This window comes from Drosophila serrata, unplaced genomic scaffold (genome assembly GCF_035046125.1).
Source record: "Drosophila serrata isolate PLE 108 unplaced genomic scaffold, ASM3504612v1 contig_267, whole genome shotgun sequence".
Lineage (NCBI taxonomy): Eukaryota > Metazoa > Arthropoda > Insecta > Diptera > Drosophilidae > Drosophila > Drosophila serrata.
The window spans coordinates 4,436-26,483 of record NW_028257165.1 but is presented as its reverse complement, the minus strand read 5'-3'; the positions used below and the strand labels follow the sequence as shown (position 1 = coordinate 26,483).

The window sequence follows — 22,048 nt, the reverse complement described above, 5'->3', positions numbered from 1 at the left end:
CTACAAATTAACTTTGGCTCTGTTCACCCTGGGCCGCATTTTTGAGCCGAGTTCCGAACGGTTCTGTTTCTGTTTCACTGCTGCAAATTACACTATTTTTCACTTGGCCAAAGCACCAAACTCTGAACAGTGGGTTCCAGCTGGTCCAGCCTGTTCAGAATGAATATAGAATCAATCATTCGCACATAAAGTCACCAACAAAAGCCCACTAACTGGGTTAAGAGTTGATAAAGCAGTAACAGGAGATTGATAATACCTTTATTCAACTAAATCGAAATAAGGAATATCAACATCAGACGAAGCGATCTAAAGATGTTCGTTCTTTTGCCTCTCTTTCTGCTTATTCATTCGATTACAACTCTTACTATATACTAATTAATACATGATTAATAGTCGCATTTATAAATTATCTCAAAAGCTGAAAGGGTATACACACTTTGACTTTGCAAGTTTCCTTCAATGCAGTTTAATGCAGAAACGTATCACTTTTAATGACATAAAAGCAGGCTTGATGTTTACTATAATCAAATTTCTTATGCAAAATTCAAGGTTTTTAAAAGCTGCTTCCGATGCTCTTACATACGTGATCCGTTCCACTGTAGAAAACTAAGCAATCGTGTGAAATATTCAAAGAGCTCACAGCAAAAGCAGAAACAACATGCGCGATGGCAAAAAAGCCAAACGGATGTGGATGATGTGTCTCGCTTTGGTTTTTGGGCTGGGAAAAACTCTCTTGCACACACACTGGGGCCGTCGGAATTGCGCCCAGGAAATATTGCAGCAGGAACACGCTGACGGGGATGGGGATGGGGATGGGGATGGAGATGGGGGAAACTGTGGACAAAAAACGCAGCGGTTTCTCCCTGCTCCAGTGGCAGGCAGGAGGATAAGAGCGCTTAAAGTCGCACATTTAGTGACAGTTTGTTGGATTTGCATGGGGACGACGTTGACATGGCAGAGTTGTCATGATTAATGCGTGGCAGGAGAGCAAGAGGCAGCTTCTCCGGCCCTGGATCAAGGACAGCAGGATGGCCAAAGCCGAGTGCCAGCAGATTTGGAGAGAAGGAAGTCGCCGAAAGTGGGTCAATCTCCGGGGGAGATGAGTTCCTCATAGAAGAAGAAATCCAGTCTCTTTGAAAGCCAGAAATGCAGAGGATGGCGAACGTGAAAGATGAAGGCAAATTGATTTTAAATTAAATTTCCACAAACTTTCTAAAGGAAAGGAATGTCTTGAATGAGGTGCTTCTACTACATATGTACGTAGGAAAGCCTTAAGGAAAATCAACTATTAAACTTTAAGTTGAATGATTATGATGATAATCTTCTGCATCTCAGTAGATACAATGATTATGATCATATTTCAGCTTATTGTTTTTAAAGTAATCCCTAAGTATTTCTTGTTGAGCATGTATTTAAATTATCTCTTTCCCATCTGAACAATTAAATCAACGAGATAAAGTCGTTCAGGGAAACGGACTCGTTTCCGACCGGGCTTAAAGCCTTCGTGCTGGGATTCATTACATGGGCAGACCTTTATCTGGCGCAGATTGAAAATGTATCTGCCAGATACACTTTCCCGGCTTAATGAGTTGCGTTCGCAGCTAACTTTTGACATTCGGAGGGTCGAAAACGAGAAAATTAAATGTATTACAATGCAAAGCGTTGAAGTGCGTGAGCCGGGCTCTGGACAGGGCCCAGGGGCAGGAGGGAATAGAGTGGACCATGTTTGCCTTTGGGGCAACAGCGAGGTTGAAATTGCACGCAACGGTCGCTTCTCCCGGCTGCCTCCTCCCTCCTCCCTCCTCCCTCCACCGACCATTAGCCATTTACCATGTGTGCTGCAGTTTTTGCTGCTGTATTTCGCATTGAATTTATTTTTTGTATTTTTCCCCATCGCCGTCGTTGCTAAAAGGCAGCACATTAAAATTTAAATTGCATTTCGCGAACAGAAATTCTTTTTATTAACACAAAGCAGCGGCGACGGCGGCAGCAGCAAAAATGCTAATCAGTTGAGTATAACGTGTTACAGGCCAGATTTTGTTTCATTAATCAAAGGCAAAGTTCAATGGACCCGCCATGCATTAACATTTAAAAATATGCTTTTGAACAGCAAGAAGTTGCTGGATTTCCATACCCATTTGTGTATTTCCTTTCAAATTGCAATAACATTAAGTGTGTTCATTGCTTTGGGGCGCATCAAAATCAACAAATCAACGGCAGTGGACGGAAGCCAGGGCCAAATTTGTTGATATTATGAAAATACTTTGGGCTAAATGGCCAAGACAAGAAGGGGTTTTCCAGCAAAGCAAACACAAACAAGGAAAATTTCTGAGCCGAGTATGTCCAGTGCAGGTCCTTGAAGGAAGAAGCTTTTCCAAAATATAATTATGAACAAGTGTTTGATATCAGTTTAGTTATTTTCCCAAATTGAAACAGATACTGGTGAAATCGTATTAAAAGACTCTTGGGTAACTCTGAAGCATGCATTCTTCAGGTTATTCAAAGTATTTAAATTTTGTTTACAAGAAAACTATACAAAGTAGACAGTTCCGAGTTTAAGAATCTAGGAAAGCGGACATTGTCCGCGCTTTAATATACTTTCAACTTGAGTTCCGCTGGCCGGAGTCCGGAACCAGACACATTTTAATCACATTCTAATTAGCCAAACTACGTCAAAGAGTCCGGAAGCCACTCTCTCTCTCTCTCCCCCTGCCGGTCTTGCTCAGATTTTCCTCTGGTCCGACTAGCAGCAGGGCTTAATAAGGAAATCAATTAATAACAAGCGATGCAGCAACTTTAGGAGCCGGCGAGAAGGGATCTGGCGGATAGCAGTTTTCAGTCTGTGTAATAGATTCGAAATTAAAGTTTGTGCCGCAGTCGACAAAGTTGGGCGAGGAGCGACATTGACTAGACTCGTACAACAAGTTGACTTGAAGCTGCAGGCACACAGATACAGATACTTGGGGCAGAGATACTCGCAAAAGAATCCAAGACCGAGCCAGACACAGACACTGACACAGACAGCTACAGCTACAGCTACGGCGAAGATGACGACAATGATGTGAAGTTGGTCGTCTATAGAACATGGCAATGCACTCAGGCCAGGAGCAACCAGGACGGGGGACCGAGGACCGAGGACCGGGGTCTGGGAACTGAGGACTGAAAAAAACTTCCGTAAACAACGCGATTCAGCCCGGGCAACAACGAACCAAGATTTTAAAATTAGAAACGAGAGAAATAGATACACCGAACTACAAAAAAAAGGAAACCAACGAGAAGAGAAAACGGAACGGAGCCGAGGAATACCAAAATGGAAAATGAAAATAAAATTGTCTACGAGTATCTTCCTGCGAGGCCTGGGAGCATGAGGCTCCCTGAGTGTGTATGGGAAATTCAAGGAGCATTCAACTGGGGAATACTCCGAGTTACACATGTACTTGAACAAATAGTGTCTCAATCATTTAAATGTATATTTCTTTAACTTAATATGTAACATTTGTGAACTCTAGCCAAGATAAAATTCCTTAGTGCATAAGAGTTTGATTAATTATTATAAATAGGGAATTGCATTTCATTCATTTGTGAGTTATGAGTATTTTGCTTTGTTTGTACTACAAACTAGAAGGTTTAACCGAGGACTTTTGTAACCCGTGACTGATATAAATTGATTGATCGCTCATTTTGTAGTTATATTAATCTCTGAGACCAGTATCTCATGATCATGCCAAGACCAACTATTCTGTATATGTTGATATACATATATTTTACAAGCTAAAAAATCTATTTAGTGAATGTACTTATCCTTTTTAAGGGTCAGGAATTCATACTCAAAGCATTATTATAATTGTCTAAATAGATACTATGTATTTCTTTTCGATTTCATATATCTATCAATGCTATTTTGTTGAACTCTGCTGTACAATTCAGAAAGCGAGATGGTGAGGGAAGCCGGGGGTTCCATCCAACCATCCATCGCCTTGGGGGCCGCACTGCAAGCGAGCAGAGGCAATCAAACAACTGAGGCATGACAACTTTATGCCAGGAGCAGGCCATAGAAGTTGCTGCCAATGATGGCTACGATGATGAAGATGATGAAGATGATGATGATGATGGGGGGAAAGAGGCAGGAGCATGCTTCCACTCCACTACAGCTCCGGCGGCTTATTTGACGGCCGACGAGCGACAAGCGTCCGAACGGCACATGACATAAAAATTAAATAAACAAAATTATGGACCAGGCCGTATGTGGCCCTAAGACTCTGCCCACATCGCCCTCCCCTTGGAAGCGAACATAGATAAGTGTAATGTATATGGGGTTTTAGATACGGAACAAATAGGGGGGGAGAGGAGTGAGGACAAATCAAAATAAACATTCTATCCGTCCGCACACACAATGTTGTTTCACGAATTGTTGTGTTTGTTGGATAAACAATCGAGGGAGTTTTATTCTTTCTCTCTTAGTTTTTTTCTTTTTGACTGAAGCTGAAGCGCCGGGAGATGTGAAACACCCCGAGGTGAAATGAGGAATGGCCGGAGATGAAGATTCGGCTAATTTGATGGAGGAGTTGCTGGCCTGAGAGCACTGGGGCGTTAAAGGAGAGCAGTCAGTTAGCAAACAGTTGGAAAAATAAAAGAAATTGCTAATATACTGAGGCCTCCTGTTCAAATATATGAAGGAGAAGATGTTAAGATGCAATAGTTTGAACACGAGTATCTTTAGTTTATTGGAGATTATTAAAAGAACCAAGAAAGAATGATAGAAAAGAGATAAAAGCCTAACACACTCACTCTTCTAAGAATAGAGATACTAGATTAATGGATTAATATATTTTATTTCTTATCAATGAAGTCATATGATTTTAAAGTCATTTCCCAGCCAGCTAAAGTCCAAATTGGACTCAACATTCCGTTTCATACCATCCACTTTGGCCATAACATTCCTGGCAATCATCTTAGTTGAACTATAACCATCTCCGCTTCCATCAGCATCTTATCAGCCGCAACAATTCATTGGGGAAGCGAGGGAAATGCGAGGGAAAACTAGCTGGAATGAGAGGAAATTATCAGGGAGCATCAAGTCAACTTTTATTCTATTTGAAGTTCCCGTGGCAAACGAAGCGTGCCCAAAACAACTTCCAAGCAAGCACATTCCCAAGCCCCACAAGGCCCGCTTTCCCCGCCCCGCCCCTGCCACCAGCACTCGATGGCAACAAGCTAACTGGCAGTTGGCAGTTTCCACAAAACAATTTCCATTACTGCAACTTTTTAATGCCCCACGATGACTACGGGCATGCCCTGGCTCCTGGTCCTCTCACCCTTTCCCCGCTCGACTCATGTGTTGCCACTCAATAAAAATATGCTTTATGAATTAATGAAAAGAAAATGTTTGCACCACCAGCAGCAGCATCCAGAAGTTGTTGGAGCAGAGGTGGCTCGAGGGGCTTTAAATGGGGATTCAGAGGCTGGAAGTATTCTCCAACTCGCACGGGCTGGCTCGTGGGGCGAGAGGGTTTAATTTGTACAACTGTTGCTCCCGAGACAGGTTTCCTTTACTCCGTTCAGCTTAAAAAACTAACAGATTAAACTTTAAATGCGTTAAGCTGCTTTTCCATACGATAATTCTGGGGGACAATGGGGCAATCTGATTACCAGCTAATGGCCAGCTGACATCCGATCTGGGCTCAGTTCAACTCTATTAAATCGAGTTTTATTCATTCTACTTCTTTTACTGTATGAGAGAAGGTTTTTTGAGTCATTCCTGTGTAATTAACAAGGAGTTTAGTCACATTTCCATTTTTGTTGTCTGTGGCTATCTATGGTACCCAAAGGCTGCAAGATACTTAAAATAGGTTATTAAGGATGATGGAAATAAAAAATAAAGTTACTGTGCATGTAGAACTTCCGCAACATCTACATTTGTGTTGCCAGCTCCTATCGGTGTTGCTCAACATATTTAAAGGTGCATGTTTCTAGCAGCATTTGTGTTTATTTATCAACATCTTCTTCTGTCTTCAGCCGAGTTTAATAAAAGTTTTCCATAAATATATCCAGAATAATATAGTCAGTCACACTCCACTGTAGCTTTCCTACTCCTAAAGGTTGATTTTAGGTAAGCATTATAATAAGTCATTTTAATATTGACTTAAAATGTATTCATCTCCTAGAAATTAGCATGATGTACCGCAGAATACATAGTTCCTGATCAGCTTAATTAGAAATACTATCTAGCCACAAAGTGTACCTTTTCCGACCTTGATCACCACAAGAACCACCTGAGCCACACCTGTGCATAAGCCATAAGATGCACGGGTTAGCAGTCAATTGTGAAACGGAAATTGATTCTGTCCAATCTGCACATTGGCAACAGCGGAAATGATTGCATCACCTAACTCGACCACGTGCCACTCACTCTCGAAGCAGACGGCAGACGGCAGACTGCGAGTTGCAAGTTGCAAGTTGCAGTGGCAAGTGGAAGTGGCTAGAAGTCGCCGTCTGGCGGAGTTTGCATGCAAATTACGTCAAATTGCATATTTCCGGTGCCTGGCCGGGCAGTGCGTAAATATTTTATGCTTCATTTTGTCTTCGGTCTAGGCAAGTGAATTATGGCTAATTACGAGCCCCGCCGAAGAAGGAGGGGCTTGGGTGGGGCGAGGGAGGTCGTGGGGCCCAGACCGAAGACAACAACAAAAAAGAAAAGGCTCCGGGAGTGGAGGACCTGGAGGCGAGACCAGCCAAGCACATCGCCATCGACCATGGCAATCATCCCCCCAGGGCGCTGTAATGCGGTCGTCGTCGTCGTCGTCGCCGCTGAGGGCCACACTTCTAGGGTTACAAGTTGAGTTTTCATTCGGCTTTGCCGCATGCCGCATGCCGCTTGTTTAATTTATACCTTTGGCCACTATTGTTGCCGCTGCGGTGGCTCTTGGGTTTCCCTTTCGGGCTGTCCGACTTGCCGGCCCTTGCCCGCCCCTCCCAGTAACACATTTGATTTAGTGCACGGTCGAGGTAATTTAGATTTGTGGTCGCCATTTGAGCTGCACACGGATTTCTATTTCTATTTCAGTTCCTTGAGCTTTTCCACTTTATCGGTTTCGGACAGGCAAGATTTTGTCCGATCTGAAATTGTTTTTAATTTCCTTTTCACAGTTGGATGTTTTTCCTTGCGACTGACTGGTATAATTTTTGGGAAGGCTCTTTACTAATAAAACCCAATCATGAGATGATGGTTATCATCAACCATTTTTTTGTTAACCTTATAATTATATTTCCATTTAACGTTTGGTTATCCAGTAAAAGATATTACTCATAATAATTTTTCCTACGTTATTCCCTCGCAGAAATATAGAATTATTTGACAATCCATGTTTATTTTATTATTTGCTACAAGACGTATCGACCTCAAATGGTGAACCGTATTTATCTATAAAATACATTCCAAAGCTCTTGTTACATTATTTGATAAGTCTTTTATAACTAGATATGTTTAAGGTAAAGTCAAATTTATTATATTCAAGGTAAAATCCCAGTTAAAATATTTGGATTTCTTACAGGTCAAACAGACTTACATTAATAGCAAGCTGTCTTCCTGTCAAGTGTTTGTTATCCTGAAGAAATAGTTACATGTTAAAAAAAGAAAAAAAAATTCCCTTGTATCTGTCATAATTGTAGAGCTGTATTTCTGCCTGCGCTTTGCAGAACAATTCGGTGCTTAACAGCACTCTGTTATTCCTTCTCGTTCATATTAAAGTCGGTTGTTTGGTTATTCATCAGTTTCTTAATTTAAACAAACTTTAGAACTTGTGGAAAGACAAAAATAATATAGAATGTAATGCACTTTGTTATGACAACACACCAAGAAACCATTAAAGGGAAAAAACACAGAATTTAAACCAACTTTAAGCTCTTGTTGGTGCACAGCTTTTAGGGACTTTTCAGTTCGTTGAACTTATCGCAAGGCAACGAGGCAAAGAGGCGATGCTTGCCTTTCCGGCGCGACTCCAATTAGTCATCAGTCGTAGAGTCGTCGTCTTGGCCAGGCTAATTTCTTGGGCAAATACCAACTTCCTCCGGCTAATCCGCACTGCATTCTCACGTTGCTCCGCCTCCCTCCTCTCCTCTCGTTGCAGGTAAATACACATTTCTGCCTGGCAGCGTTAATTCGGTCTAATTTGCAAGGCATGCAGTGGGACCGTCTCCTAACTGGTCCGTGCTCCGTGGCTACTGTTTAATGGCCAGGGTCTGTAGCTGCGGCAGCTGGACTTGGCCATTGTCAATATCAACAGGTAACAGGTAACACCACGAAAAACCACCGGAGTATTTGCATTTCACATTATTATTATTGCTGCTGCTGCCGCTGTTGCTGCTGCAGCTGTTGTAGCAAATTGACGCCGCAGTTGCTGCTGCTGCTGCTGCTGCAACTGTGACGCCAGAGTTTCCTTGGCCCAAAGTGCTAATGGCCATCGGTCTGGGCTGGTCAGAATTTGCGCACAGGGAGCGTGTGAAAGTCTCTGTTTCTGTTTTTGGTCCCTCGCTTCCTCGCATCCTGTTGTTCTGCGGCTGCAATTTGTTGCTGGCCACGTAGTGCATGCCCCCTGAAAGGGTGGTTTCAGGTGCAAGAAGCAAAGGCCGGGGGGCAAATTGTTAATTAAGTTGTCTTTGCTAGGTGGGAACCTGGAGCGGGAAGTAACCCCCTCCACGCTGCACTTCCCTAATGAAGGTATATACATATCTTGGTCTAGATGTTGAATGACAGATTTGGGCAATTATACAAAATTGTGTGAGGCAGTTTGCAGGATAATTTGTAGCTGAGGAAATCTATTTCCAGTGCGGGATAATAGGTTAGCTTGTCTTCGCCTAAGACACTAAACTAAATAATTATATATTAAGCATTTTTGAGGGTGCCTGCAGTGTCCATTAGCTTTTGTTTTTCCTTGCATAACTTAATACTGAGCCTAATCTGGAGTAAATCCAAGACTTAAATCTTATTCAAAGGTTTATGGATGCTTATTGGATCCAATTAGGTTGCTAATTTAATTTGGAGATATATATATTCCTTCCAAAACTTGGCTGGTGTTGTTCACTTATTCACTCCTACTTAGACACTGAGCAATCTTTGCTCATTGATTCCGACATCTCATCCAAAATTTACCACCCTGTCCATCCCACTGCTTTGGCCCCACTCCCAATCACTGAAGAATCCATTAAAAATATTTCGCTTCATTTATCTGAGGCGATTGGCCTGGGCCAGGGCTTAATGCCAATCAAATGAAGCCGGATCCTTGTTTATTGTTGACTTGCTCCTTCTGCCGCACACACCGGACCACACCCTCGGGGCCTGGGCGGCGGAAGATTGCTTTTGGGATGTGTTAGGGGCGGCATATCCTGTGTGTGTATAATTCTATTTGCCAACCTAGTTACCCTTTCTTCCACAAACTAGCTCAGCGTCCGTGCATCACACATTATAAATTCATATTCAATTACGCGTGCTGCCCAGAAGGGGGGTGGGTGTGGGTGTGGGTGTGGGGGCAGAGAGGCCAAAGGTCGTGTGCAACACACGCCAAATATTTGTTTACTCTGCGATGGCGAGCTGCCGCCTATTGTTGAGGTTGTTGTTGATGTTTGGCCACTGCTCCTCGGATCCATCTCCATGAGGCACATGAATGGAGCTGAATTATCTATCTGGTGGCACAGAGGCGGTGGAGAGAGGTGGAAGCGGTGAAAGGGGGGAGGGAGGTCCATGGGTTACGGTGTGGGGGTAACTGGTGCGTAAGGCATGCCGGCTAACTGCATGCATGCATGATAAATGAAATATTTATATAGCTAAAATACGTAATTAACTCAAATTATAATGGGGCGACTCGGTTGGACCCCGGGCATTGGCTCCCCCTCTCTTTCTCTCTCTCTCTCTTTCCATTTTGCTCCCTCCCCCTAGCTTCGTATAATAATAGGCGTTAATGCCGGACGTTTTACTGGAAACAAAGTCAACAGAGAGCCGAATATGGAATACCCTGCAGTCTATCAAGTCATATATTTTTTGCTTAATATAATTTTATTTATTTAACTCTAAAAATAATATCTGATGCAGTAAAAAATAAATGCTTTTTATTTGTTAAATCAAAGAGTTTTCCAAATTTCCCTAAAATTTTGCCATCGCCTGCTTTCCGTTTTCGGATAAAAACCAATTGCTTAGGGAATTTTCCCTATTGCTTTGGTAGCACCAAAGGCTCCTTAAAGTCACCTCCTTCTTCTCCTCCATCCAATTCTGCTCCTCCTCCTCCTACTCCTTCTTCTCTACAACCATACGAAACCACAAAGTATGCTAAGCGGAGGAATGGAATGGATTTCTGTGCAGCTAAAACGAGAGCGACGAGTGCGGGGGCAGTTCCATGTTGAAATGCATGCTGAGTGTGATTACAACAACAACCACAATGACAACAACAGCTGGAGGAGCACCGAAGGGGGTAACCTGCACAGCAGACGCCTCTGTCTCTGCCTCTACCCCCCTCGCCAGTCGCAGTTTAGCTGCGTTGCGTTGGTCATTATTTACTCATCGATTGCCGAGGAATGCGGTGCATCATGCGGTGTTTCTGGCGAGGAGAGAACTCCTCTGGAGAACTCCTCTGCTCCCCTCGCTTTTCCCTTTTCTCTTTCTCTGTCCTGGTATCGGTCTCGGTCTTGGTCTGGGTCTTCCCCTCTCCGTCTCCTCCTGCGACCTGGGAGCTGCTGCACTGGCTTCGGACTCTGGACGGTCTGCTAATAAATTCAGCAAGCCAGCAGGTTGCTAGGCTTAGGGTTCTCCAGCTAAAGGCCTTACAGGGGTAGAAAGGGGCTAGGGGGGGTTAGAGGGGCTAGGGGGGGTTAGAGGGGCTAGGGGGATACGGCAATAACAAATCGTGTTGTTAACTGGCAGCGTCGTCATCGTCATTGGCATACGCACGAATGCATTCCGGCTTGGGTCTGCGACTGGAACTGCACTGAGCAAAAATAAGGGAATACATAAATAATCTCCAGAATATATGATTGTTCAACCCTCCACAAGTAAGAAACATGGCTCAATCTAGTCTTTTAAGTTCAATCCAATCGTTATCTTCACTCGTAACTCTTGGTTAAAATAGCAATACTTATACTATCCAGCAGCTTCCCAAGAACTAAAAGTTTTCTGATATCCGAAAGTTATTTTTAACATAAATATTTATGTTGGAAAACTTTCAAACCTTTGGAAAATGCTATAAATTAACAGTATTAGCATTTTTTGATCTTTAACTTTTAATGTTCCTGCTGAAAAATTTGTAAATCTAATTTTCTGTCAAAACTTTTGAAAAGAAAATGAAGTAAAGGAAAAGAAAAGTTAGCAATGATACTTAAAACCGATAAGACCGATCTTTCGATAGCTGATTTTGAATCACTATTCCCAATGCTTAATAGTCTTTGTTTACAATCGATATAACAACGTTATTTCTCGGACTGCATCACTCGAACAAGGTCTGGGTCTGGGCCTGGGCCTGGGTCTGTACAGTGGTCACACATAGCTGGACCTCTGCCTGCTAAGCCTGCTCCAGTGCTTAGTATGCATGCTTTGTTGGCCTGCGTCTTGGGTTGGCTTGGCTGGAGCTGGTTGGTCTGGGGCCTGGACGTGGCACGGTGGCTCCGAGGCTCTGGGGCCTCGGCTCGTTGTCATTGACCTCCGCACACATGGCCAATTGTAACTGCAACTCCCGTGCCTGCTTCGGGCTCCTCCTCGCCCTCCTGTGGTACCGCATGTTGCAGGGACATAGACAATGTTGTGTGCGCTTTAATGTCCGAGGGAATGCTCATTGAAGTTGTTATATGTTGGCTGGCCATATCAGTGTGCAGTTTAATAACCCAGGGATCGAGTGTTTATCATGCGTGTGGCTGCAGTTTTGAAGCCAAGTGGAAGCCGCTTAGAAGTTGGCCAAAGTCGGCTTAGCTTCATGGCCCCACTTGCTTCGTTGCCAGGTGCAGGGAATGTGTAGCCAGTTTCTAGGTCAATGGGTTCATTATATGTAGAGGAGTTCAAAATGGGATAGAACTCCTCCAAGTTTCAATTGCATTGCAACGCTCTCGAGCAACAGTTGTTCAGTGTTGCAAACTTGTCCACGAAGCATCCAGCGGGGGACAACACTTCGAGCCATCCTCCGACGCAGACAAACACATTGGGAAAGTTGGTAGCAACTTCCGCCTTGCCTCTTGGCCCGGGTCAAAGTTTAGCTTATGTTTTGCTTCATTATGTAATTATTAGTTTGTGCAATGAACCGTTATTTGGTTGACTCCCTGGGCACGAGTGTGAATTATTCAGCAACCATGCTGCTCCCCCTGCTGCATGTGTTTATTGTTTCTCTTCGGGCCATTACAAATTCTGGCCGGCACTTGGCCATTGCCTTAGCTCCACTGCCGTTTGAGTGTGCGTGCGAGCCTGCGTTTAATTATACACTTGCCACAGAGGCTTGGCTGCAAACGGGTTATTGTTGCAGGGACCATTAAATATTTGATTTGCATTTATTAAGTCGATCGCTTATCGGTTGCGTTAGGAGCTCTGAGCGTCGGGCGAAGCCAATTATCAGAGCTAATTGGAAGTATTTCTTGTACGAACAAAAATGTCCATTGTTCTCTCTCGGTTGACTTTAAATTAATACCTTAAATCAAATTCGTCAAGTAAAAGCCACTTAAGTAAGGCATTGATTATTCTAGAAAATAAATTTTGATACTCAAGGAAAATGCTTTTCTTTGTATGTGATATGAGAGCGGAATTAGGGAATTGCGATAACGGAAAAGTTGTACATGGATTTTCCTTTATATCTGAGTGCTTAAGAGGTGGATTGCAATCAGTGATTGGGGACAGAGATTGGGAGGCTTCAGAGGTCTGATGAGGGGCTTTAAACTCCATTAAAGGTGGCGTTGTGAAAAGGTGCCACAAGGCGTCTCTCGCTCTCTCTCTCTCTCTCTTCTTCCTCAAAGTCTTTATCAAAGTCGTTTTTGTCTTGGAGTTGAGCTCGTGTAAATTCTTGCTTCATTGCTCCGCCAAAAGCTCAGTGGAGCATGAAAGCGCTTTCACACTTGCACTTGCACAGAGCTTCGGACCCACTCCACAGAAGAGCAACCACCCACCGACCACCACCCACTCCGCCGCTGGGTAAATGGCACGTTGACATTAGCCTTACAAGCTCATGAGCTGCTGTCATAAACTTTTATTATCATTACACTTACGTCGCTTCCCGACAGCCGCTGGCCCGTCACATTTGTTTTATTGACGCTGCCCCACGGTCCCTTCCAGGTTCGACACAGCCCTCTGCAGTGTCAGCTCCCTCCAGCTCTTCCCTGGCTCCCTCCGGGAGTTGCAGTCAATGTCCTCTTTGTTTTCCCCACAAACCCTATCGGCCAGCAAATGCACTCCTCCGTCTAACATTTGTCAGCTCCGAGTGCCGAGTGCCTGTGGTCACTGATAAGATTACCGCCTCTGATAACCGCGTGAGACATTTCCTGGAGGTGCCATGGCACCGATAGCCCTTCCACCACTGCCAGACCAGTTTCCAATTACCGTGGCTCTTTTCCGGTATCTGCCCCGCTATATGGCCACTCGAGGGGCAATCTTGTGGCCGAGATTGATCGACAGGTCGAGTGGGAGGTAAAAGGTATCTCTTCTCCGGATGGGTATAACTAATTGTAGTTTAAGTTCATTTCGACTCTATTATGAAGTACAAACATTAAGGAGAATATAGTTGGTTCTTATCATCATTCAACACGACACGGTTGAGGACCTCGTCAGAGCTTGTGGCGGCAGATCAATTTCGTGTATAGTCATTGAGTTTTGTTACTCCTGGTGCCTGGCAGTTTGCCAGGATCTGTTTGAGCTACTTCGATGAGGGTTTTGGCGTCTTTAATTTGACTTGAGAGGTTACTCCGAGTCGGATGCCTGCATCCAGGCATTGCCAGGCGAGCGCTTATCCCCTTTTTCCAGCAGCTTCAATTTCAAAGTGCTTCTTTGCCGCTCTGTGTGTTGTGTGTGTGCCGGGTGTGTCCTGTTTGTGGGGCCCATGTCCCTTGCTTGTAATCATGGAAATGCCTCCTAGCGGTACCCGCTTGGCACCATTCAAACGACTTCGGAGGTGGGGTTCCAGGGGTAACTTGGCTCGACGTTTGAGCTGGTGCTTGAGCCCAAGCTAGACTAAACTTTTCATGTTTCCTTTGCTTTTTATATCCTAATTCCTTCCCCGCTTCCTTTTCTTCTGTGGAATGCCAGGACAAAAAAGCTCTCAGCTGGCATTGTTGCAGGAGTGGGCCGGGAAAGGGGTCTGGCACACATATCCTTTTGGCTTATCCAGCTGAGGGCGTGCGTTCTCCTCCGGGCTATACATTTCCCTCGCTCATGTTACACAAAACTGAAGCACTTTGCATGGGATTATGTCCTCTGCCAGCGGTGTGCTGGCGACGATAGAAAAGGGTTAGTGGATTAGCAAATAGAACACGTTTACTTCCATCCATAGAGGGAAAAGTGATCCTTCAGGCCTCTTCCGCTCGAAATTTAAAGCCATAACCAATCAGTAGTGCTGCTCCGTGCTGTGAACTCTTTGCTCTACCATTCGCTTCTCCCATTCATGTGCAGTCGGGCATTCACTGAAAATCCTCGCCATGTCTTTAATTCCCCTGATATTTCACTTTGTTTGCCGCTGTGGTCCTGCTCCCCAGCTCCACGGCTCCACGGCTCCACAGCTCTCCGTGTCCACACAGAAGCCGCAGAAGCAGGCAAAAGCCAACAAATAACTAGGTGTATATATTCAGTTGTCTAGCATAGTCTGAGGAGGCAGTGCTTAACCCGCAGGCGGCCCTGCACCCCATGGGTGTCATTGCTGCGTTTAATATTGCAAAAAGGATGCCGAACCGGCTTCGGGGGGTTTGTTTGAGGGACTTGTGGGTGGCAGGACGAGGGAAAAGCGCCGTGGTGGCGCCCACATTTGTCTTTCTTCCACTTTCCCTTGCACCAGTGTTTACCAAAGTTCTACCATTTGCTTTTGACGCTCCAAAAAGAATAAAGACAACATGCTTCAGAGGAAGGTCTCGACTTTTAAATAACTACTAACTGAGATGGTGACATAAAAGCAAAAATCAAAAGTACTTTAGGTAATTATAAACTTTAAAAGGACTTCAAGAAAATAAGGTATATTAAAAAAATTGCTTACAATATATCAATGAAGTACAAATAAAATAAATCCAAAACAATATCGTTTTTTATTCTTAAGTTTTCATATACTTAAGCTTCTCAATTCAATAGTATTTATCAGTTTCTGTATTTACTGCCAATATTTTGCTGTCAGATAAAGTCCCGGTTAAGAAAATTGCGTTTGATATCGTGTAAGAGTAAGAGGTAGAATTGACAAGGCCCCAGACTCCCTGTTAAATTTTTTCCAACTCGCAAAAAATAACAGCTGAATTCTATGTGAGTGCGCCTTACAGCACAATTGTACAAAATGTACAGTTAACAGCACTCTGTAATTCTTTCGCATTAGGACACATTTTCGGAAATTAGAAAATCTAATTGTTTTTATGTAGGTTTATCTGGTGACTATGAATTATTTCCGGACCGAAAGCTATTAGGCACTTTGTCAGTGTCCCTAAACAAAAATTATTAGGAGGTTTATATACATCTTAACGTTGTTGTTATTGATTGTATCGAACTTTAAAATTCCGTTGTTTAAGTTAAAAATGCTAAGGCTATAAAAATGAAATGAATTGTAGGCATATTATTGTATGAAAGCATGTTAAAATATCATAAATATAAACAGTGAGAAGAAGTCGTAGAGCTAATAGGTAACTTTATAGGGACACCTAGTTTACATTCCTAAATCGCACAGTTCACAGCCCCTAAAAAGTGGATTCCTTTTCTGGGAATCGCGACTGCCGGCGCAAAAAACGTGGCTCCTTGCTCCTCGGTTAGCTTTTCCTTTTGCCTGGCATTTTCCCCTTGGATTTCCCTGCTTTATTTCCCCTTGCACGTTTTTATGTATTTGCTGGGGTTGCCTTCTCTTCCAACTCGGGTGTAATGTTTGATTTAGTGTTTGTTTTTTAGCTCTCTGTTTCCGCTACGTTCTCCGCTCTCCGCTCTCCGCTACCGCCGCCGCAGCCTCCCGTTCTTTATCCCCTTTGAAACTCCATTTTGTGTTGGCTTTAATAAGCTTTTATTTCCGTTTTTCAGCATGTTTTACTGTGTGCTTTTTATGCGCTTTTTCCCTCATTTCTCCCATTCCACGGATCCTCCTCCTGTGATTCCTTGCTCCGCTGCTCCCGCGCCTTGTTGCGCTCCTCCGCAGTCGCTTTCCCCTTCCTTTCCTTTCCTCTCCTGCTCCTGCTCCTCCTTCGGTGTTTGCTCTTCCCTTTTCGTGCTCCACTTGGCGCTTTTATTCATAGCTTTTAATTTGCGGTCGAAATGAAATAACAATAAATAAAATGGCCACTTCCCTGCTTCCCGTCGCCCCCCTCTCAGAGTCGCGGATTGCTTTGCATTTGTTTGGAATTTTATGTAAAAATGTTGAAAATGAACAAAGATGCTGCCCGACATTTGTTTATATTTGTTTTTATCTAGATGGTGTTGATTGCCGGCATTTGTCTGTGGGCGTTCTCCAGATTGAAATTTGAATAGAGATGTGAACAGGGGTCTCTGTATTAAAGTCGGACTGATTAAGAGGTGCCTAAGTTTAAGCACAAAAATCTTTGAAGGTATTGAATAAATGCATCCTTGTATAGTATGTACATATATACCGAGAAACTATCTATAAGATCTGGAAAAGTGTTAATAGAAGCAGACTGTCAAAGTAAATCTGGTCATAGTCCCTCTTACCCAAAATCTTACCCATTGAATCCTGCCTCTGCATTCGCATTGCAGCCTTTGGCAAGTGGCTAAGACTCAAGCACTCCTGATTGCTTAAGCAGGGGTTTTTCCTCTCCTAACCACCCTAATCCCGGAAAATTGGCAATGAAACTTTAGCGGCAGCAATAAATTTGAAGTTTGGCACACTTCGCAAGCCGAACATATCGCTCTGGTCAGTGGGGGGAAAGCGGCAACAAACTTCGGCGGCAACTTTGACTCCGAATAAATAATAATCATCGACTGATGTTGCAACATATTGGCAGCTTGCCGGCACAGCAACCAAGAGTTTCATAACTCTCAATATGTAGAGCCTGTTGCCCCACACCGCTTTTTGGCAACATGTTGCACATTGCACATTGCATGCAGCACTTGGCATTGCAGACAGCAGATTGCCTGTGGAGGGGATCGTGAGTCACCGGAGTGCGTAGATCGCCCCTGATCTAGCCTCTACGATTTTATGTTTCACTGCGGAGAAACAAGATAAATCAATCTATATATATATATGTATATTTATCCCATGCTGTGGGGCATAAAATGCTCATTAAACTTAATTTTCTAGCTCAGACGCCGAGGGCCCCATAACTTCACATCTTTTACGACGAGCAGTTTTTATGCTGCCACGGCATTTCTAATGCTTTTATGACAATTTTAGGACTCTATTGTGGGGCGGGCGAGAAATAATGCAAATGAAACTCATTTGAATTCATTTCATTTGGCCAATTTGTGCGTGTAATTAAGGAGAAGTTAAAAATCGGCTCCGACTCCCCACCTCAGCGAGATCGTTAAAGTTATGGGCATGGACAAAAGGCGCTATCAAGAGACTTTATGTGATCTATGGACACCGAATATCAAGTGATTGGGGTCTGCCTGCAGGGAACTCGGCTAATCAGATTCTAACCTGTCCCTTGACTGGGATTATCACACAGACCAGATGGCCTGGTCGTTCCCAATAGATACTCCCTCGATCGGGGCCCTCTGTGACCCCTCGGCTATATCTCCACGCCTAACGAGATCCGACCTTTTTGGACCCGGCACTCCCGCCAATTCTGAAGCCCCTAGACAATGCGGCTTTAATATATTTGTTCATCCGCCGACTCCATATCCCGCAGCTCTATCTGGTTTTCATCTCTCGCTGGTTGCATTTGGCTGGCCAAATAAAAAAAAACACTTCCTCAAGGCTAGCCACATCATTTTTTATGATTTTTGCCAAGTTAATTTCTGCGCTTTTCTGCGAATTCGTTTTGCGAAAAAAACTAGAAACGAGCAAAAAACGAATGCAAAGGTTGAACGTACAAGCAAATATATTTTTTGTGGCTTGCTGTGCTGCAATTTCATTGTTAATCGTTCCATTGTGGCGGTTCGTGCCGTCATTATCTAATTATTAAGTATACGCTCAGATGCAAAAGTCAAGGTGACTGCACAATTATTCATTCTTTGTTTGCCACAGCCCCTGACCCCTGCCCCTGCCAAGGAAGTCGCCTTTGATTCCAGCAACAAACTATGAAAAACTCACAAAACACAAAACAATTAATGGCAGCCGAAAAACGAATGCCTGGCAAAGAAATAATTTCAATTAATTGATTGCAATGATAAACCCGGAGCACTATTATTAGCGGGGACCCCCAGCAGGGCCAGAGCGGCTCCAGCTGAAGTTCCACAAAGTCCACGGTGCCACACCAGGGCCAGCCCCGTGGGTTCAGTTCTGTCCCTGCAAGAAGCCAATAATCCGTGGACGAGGGGGTGGCCTGCATTGGGTTTATGAGCGGCATTTAAGCTGCGATAAATGGCATAATGTGCCCTCATAAATGGCACTGGGAGTGGTGGCACTGTCAGTGGGAATGGGAATGGGAATGGGATGGGAACGGGAATAGGAATAAGAGTGGAAATGGGAATGGGAGGCACTCCATACCACTCCACTCCAATTGAAGCGTCGCGTCCATGTCCGCGTCATAATCGGCGCAAAAAACTGCACGACAGTCAAAACGAAAACGAAAATCGTCTGGCAAATGTGAGTTTGTCAAAGACAGGGGTTGACTATGAAATACCCTATCAAAAATATGTTACAGCCCATTGTGTCTTAAGAAATTGAGAAGAGGGAAGACTGAGAAGGTAGTTTAATAATTGTAATTAAATCATGTATAATAATAAATTGCTTAAGTTTCGTAGTTGTTCGTATATTCAGTACAATACTATTATACTATACTCTACTATACTATATTAAACTATACTACACAATCACTATCTAAATATACTATTTTAAGCCAAAAGGTGATCGTTCGTATTACGCTATCCTTAAATGATTAATAAAATAACACTTAAATTTTGCTTCAGATTTTTAGAAACAAATCATGTGTGTTTGCCATTGCGCATCACATAAAGAACTATTGTTCGCACATCAATGTTAGCTTAGTGTTTATTTTTTCTGAGAGCGTACATATTATTTCTATCTGTTATATGTGCTTTATCTGCTATATAAGATATATTTTCTTTATCTGCTCTAAAAGCATTTCAGTTTACTAAATATAGATAAACTTTGGCAATGCAATTAAAATGATTTAAGAATTATTTTCACACAGTTACCTTAATTGATTGCCATCCATCTCCGTTTTCAAAATGCCTCACAAAACCCATGTACCCTCAACTCCTTGTAGTCGCACAGGGTATGCGAAGACCAAGTACAAGTACGGGCGGGCAAATCGTGGTGTGAGTGCTGTGTGCATGAGAGCAAGTACTTTGCCGAGCTTATGAAAAATGTGCGGATTTGTCAACAAGCTGCAGTAGCAGCAGCAGCAACAACGACAGCAGCAACAATTACTTAATGCCCATTGTATTGCATTTCAAGTTGGCAAATGGAACAAATGGGAAATGGGAAAACGAGTAGCGCAAAAAGGGGATCACCAAGCGAAAAAATAAAGAAGCCCGATGGGAGCAAGGGGGAAATTTCCGCACTGTTGGCAATTAAAGTGTAAGAAGCGATTTTCGTGAAGGAACAATCAGGCCCAGGCGGGCAACAAGGGGTTAAGCGGGTGGCAGTTAATAAGCGGCATCAGTCAGGGGTTAAGGGGCGAAAGGAGGATTCCCGAGAGAGTGCAGCGTGACGTGGCAATATATACCTATACATACATGTATATGGGTGTCATCGCACAGCCATGCCAGAGGGATCCATCAATCAAAGTCAAACTTGGAGGCACTCTATAAAACTCAAATTGGCAGGCCTCATTGCAAATTCTGTATCTACATATATCGGCAATTGAAATCCGAATAATCAGTCAATCGTTGCTAATTAAGCCTCGACAAATTCCTCACTGAAGTTCAGCTGTTGGGTGTCCCCTCGGTCCATCCATCCCCAGCAGGACTCGATACTTCAATTTGTCGAATTTTAAATTCGAATATATCGCGACAAGTGAGCGACTTTCTCCGCCAGCCGTTGACTGACTTTAAGCACTCACTGTGCCCCGCCCCCACATACACACACACACGTCAGAATCAAAGCCCCGCGGCACAATCCCATTCAGAGAGAGAGCCCTGGGCTCACTCGATTATTTTGCTGATTGCTTTCCGGTGACAGGCAGAGAGCACCCTCCTCTCACCCCTCCCTGCCGTTAGGAAAACCCCGCCAATTTCCCGAAGGGCACCTCAACAGGCGGCTGAAAACGCTGCACGCTCCTTTGAATACGCTGAGCAGCGACAGGAGCGCTGCCCATGCAGAAAAATGCGGGGCCCGGAAAATCCACCCGGGGGTTCCCAGCTCCAAAAGCACTCCTCCCCTCACCCCGTCAATTGTGTGGAACGGTGGACAGAAATAAACAGCAAGACAAATAAGTGAAAGACATGAAGTAATTCTATGTTTAAAATAAATCAAAATAAAAGGGCGCTGAAGTCTGAGACTAAGTTTAAAACAAATTACTAAGACTCCCAGACAATTTACTAAGAATGTCTTAAGTAATCAAAAGCATAATTTGTAAATTTATATAAAATAAAGATCTTACTCTAATAATTCCATCTTTAATAACGAAATTGAAGAAATTTAAATAGGATTCCATTACTAAATAGAAGCTTCTTCGAGCTTCTATTGGGGGATTTTATTCATTTGTTCTGTGTGGTCCCTGATCTGGCTTGTCTGCTATTTCGCGATCCGCTTTTTTATTCAATTGGCCCTCAGTTCAATTAGACGATGAGCTTGGCCCGCATGTCTGCATTTGGATCTCCATACGAGGGCGTGGAGGCACCCATCGATGCAGCCGGAACGAACCCCTTCCCTGCGGTCCACTTGTAAATGCAATTACCATAAACATGCAAAGCTTGTGCAGCTGCTGCTTCGGGCAAATTAAAAAGTTTTTAGCCAACGAAATGTATATGAAAATAACGCACAAAATGGTCAAAACTATCAACTGGTAGCCATAGTAAATCTCTGAGGGAAGCGGGGTTCCGGCAGTGAGAATGTTCGTTCACTTTGTTGAGAGTGTTTTGTAGGGTATGCTGATCGGAGAAAGAGTTAAAATATATAAAATACCATTTATGTAATCTAACCAAAGACTTGTTTCACTATATGATAAAGCACTTGAAACCCTCGATTCAATTGAATAACCTCGAATCTGAAACTTAAATATCCTATAAACTAGAAACCTTAATTTGCGGGACACAAAACCCACCAAACAAAGGGAACTCTCCTAGTCGAACCCACAGTTGCCACATCATTTCCAACATTTTGTTGGTCGACTTCATTTGCCAGTATCCCTCGCCGTTGACTCTTAACTTTGTCTGCCGCTTTCAGTTGATTTTCTGTGCTCACAATAACACGAACGAACTTCCATCTATGCATATATTTTGTTATCTTTGCTGTGCGATTTTGCAGTGGTTCTTGTGCTGGTTTCTGGCCAGTTGGCTGGATTTTTCGTTGGCTTGCCGGTTTTGGCTGAAGGTCGCGCTGTGCATTTTTGGAAAGTACATTTAAAAGTTGAAGCTAAAACATAATTGTTACAAAAAGCGGCTCTGTTCGAGGTGATACGAGGGATTAGTCATGCAAAATATGCAAAATAACAGCTAGCCAGGGGACTTGTGGGTAACTGGAGTTGTTATCGATTCCACAGCAGGCCAACTTCCTTGGCCGAGTCGGAAGAGCCTGAGACTTGCAACGGAAAATCTATTTGCAGCTTTGACCATATGACC

At 43.6% G+C, this 22,048-nt stretch overlaps 1 protein-coding gene across 1 annotated transcript in view; it reads left to right on the top strand.

Moving 5' to 3' along the window:
• The window catches only part of LOC147643593 (uncharacterized), a 29,468-nt gene extending 24,408 nt beyond the window's left edge, over positions 1–5,060 (top strand). Inside the window, exon 3 of the mRNA XM_086833055.1 lies at positions 3,928–5,060. Within this exon, the coding sequence (XP_086689181.1) occupies positions 3,928–4,021 (94 nt within the window). The 3' untranslated portion in view covers positions 4,022–5,060. The remainder of the gene's footprint in view (positions 1–3,927) is intronic.
• Positions 5,061–22,048: the final 16,988 nt, after the last annotated feature.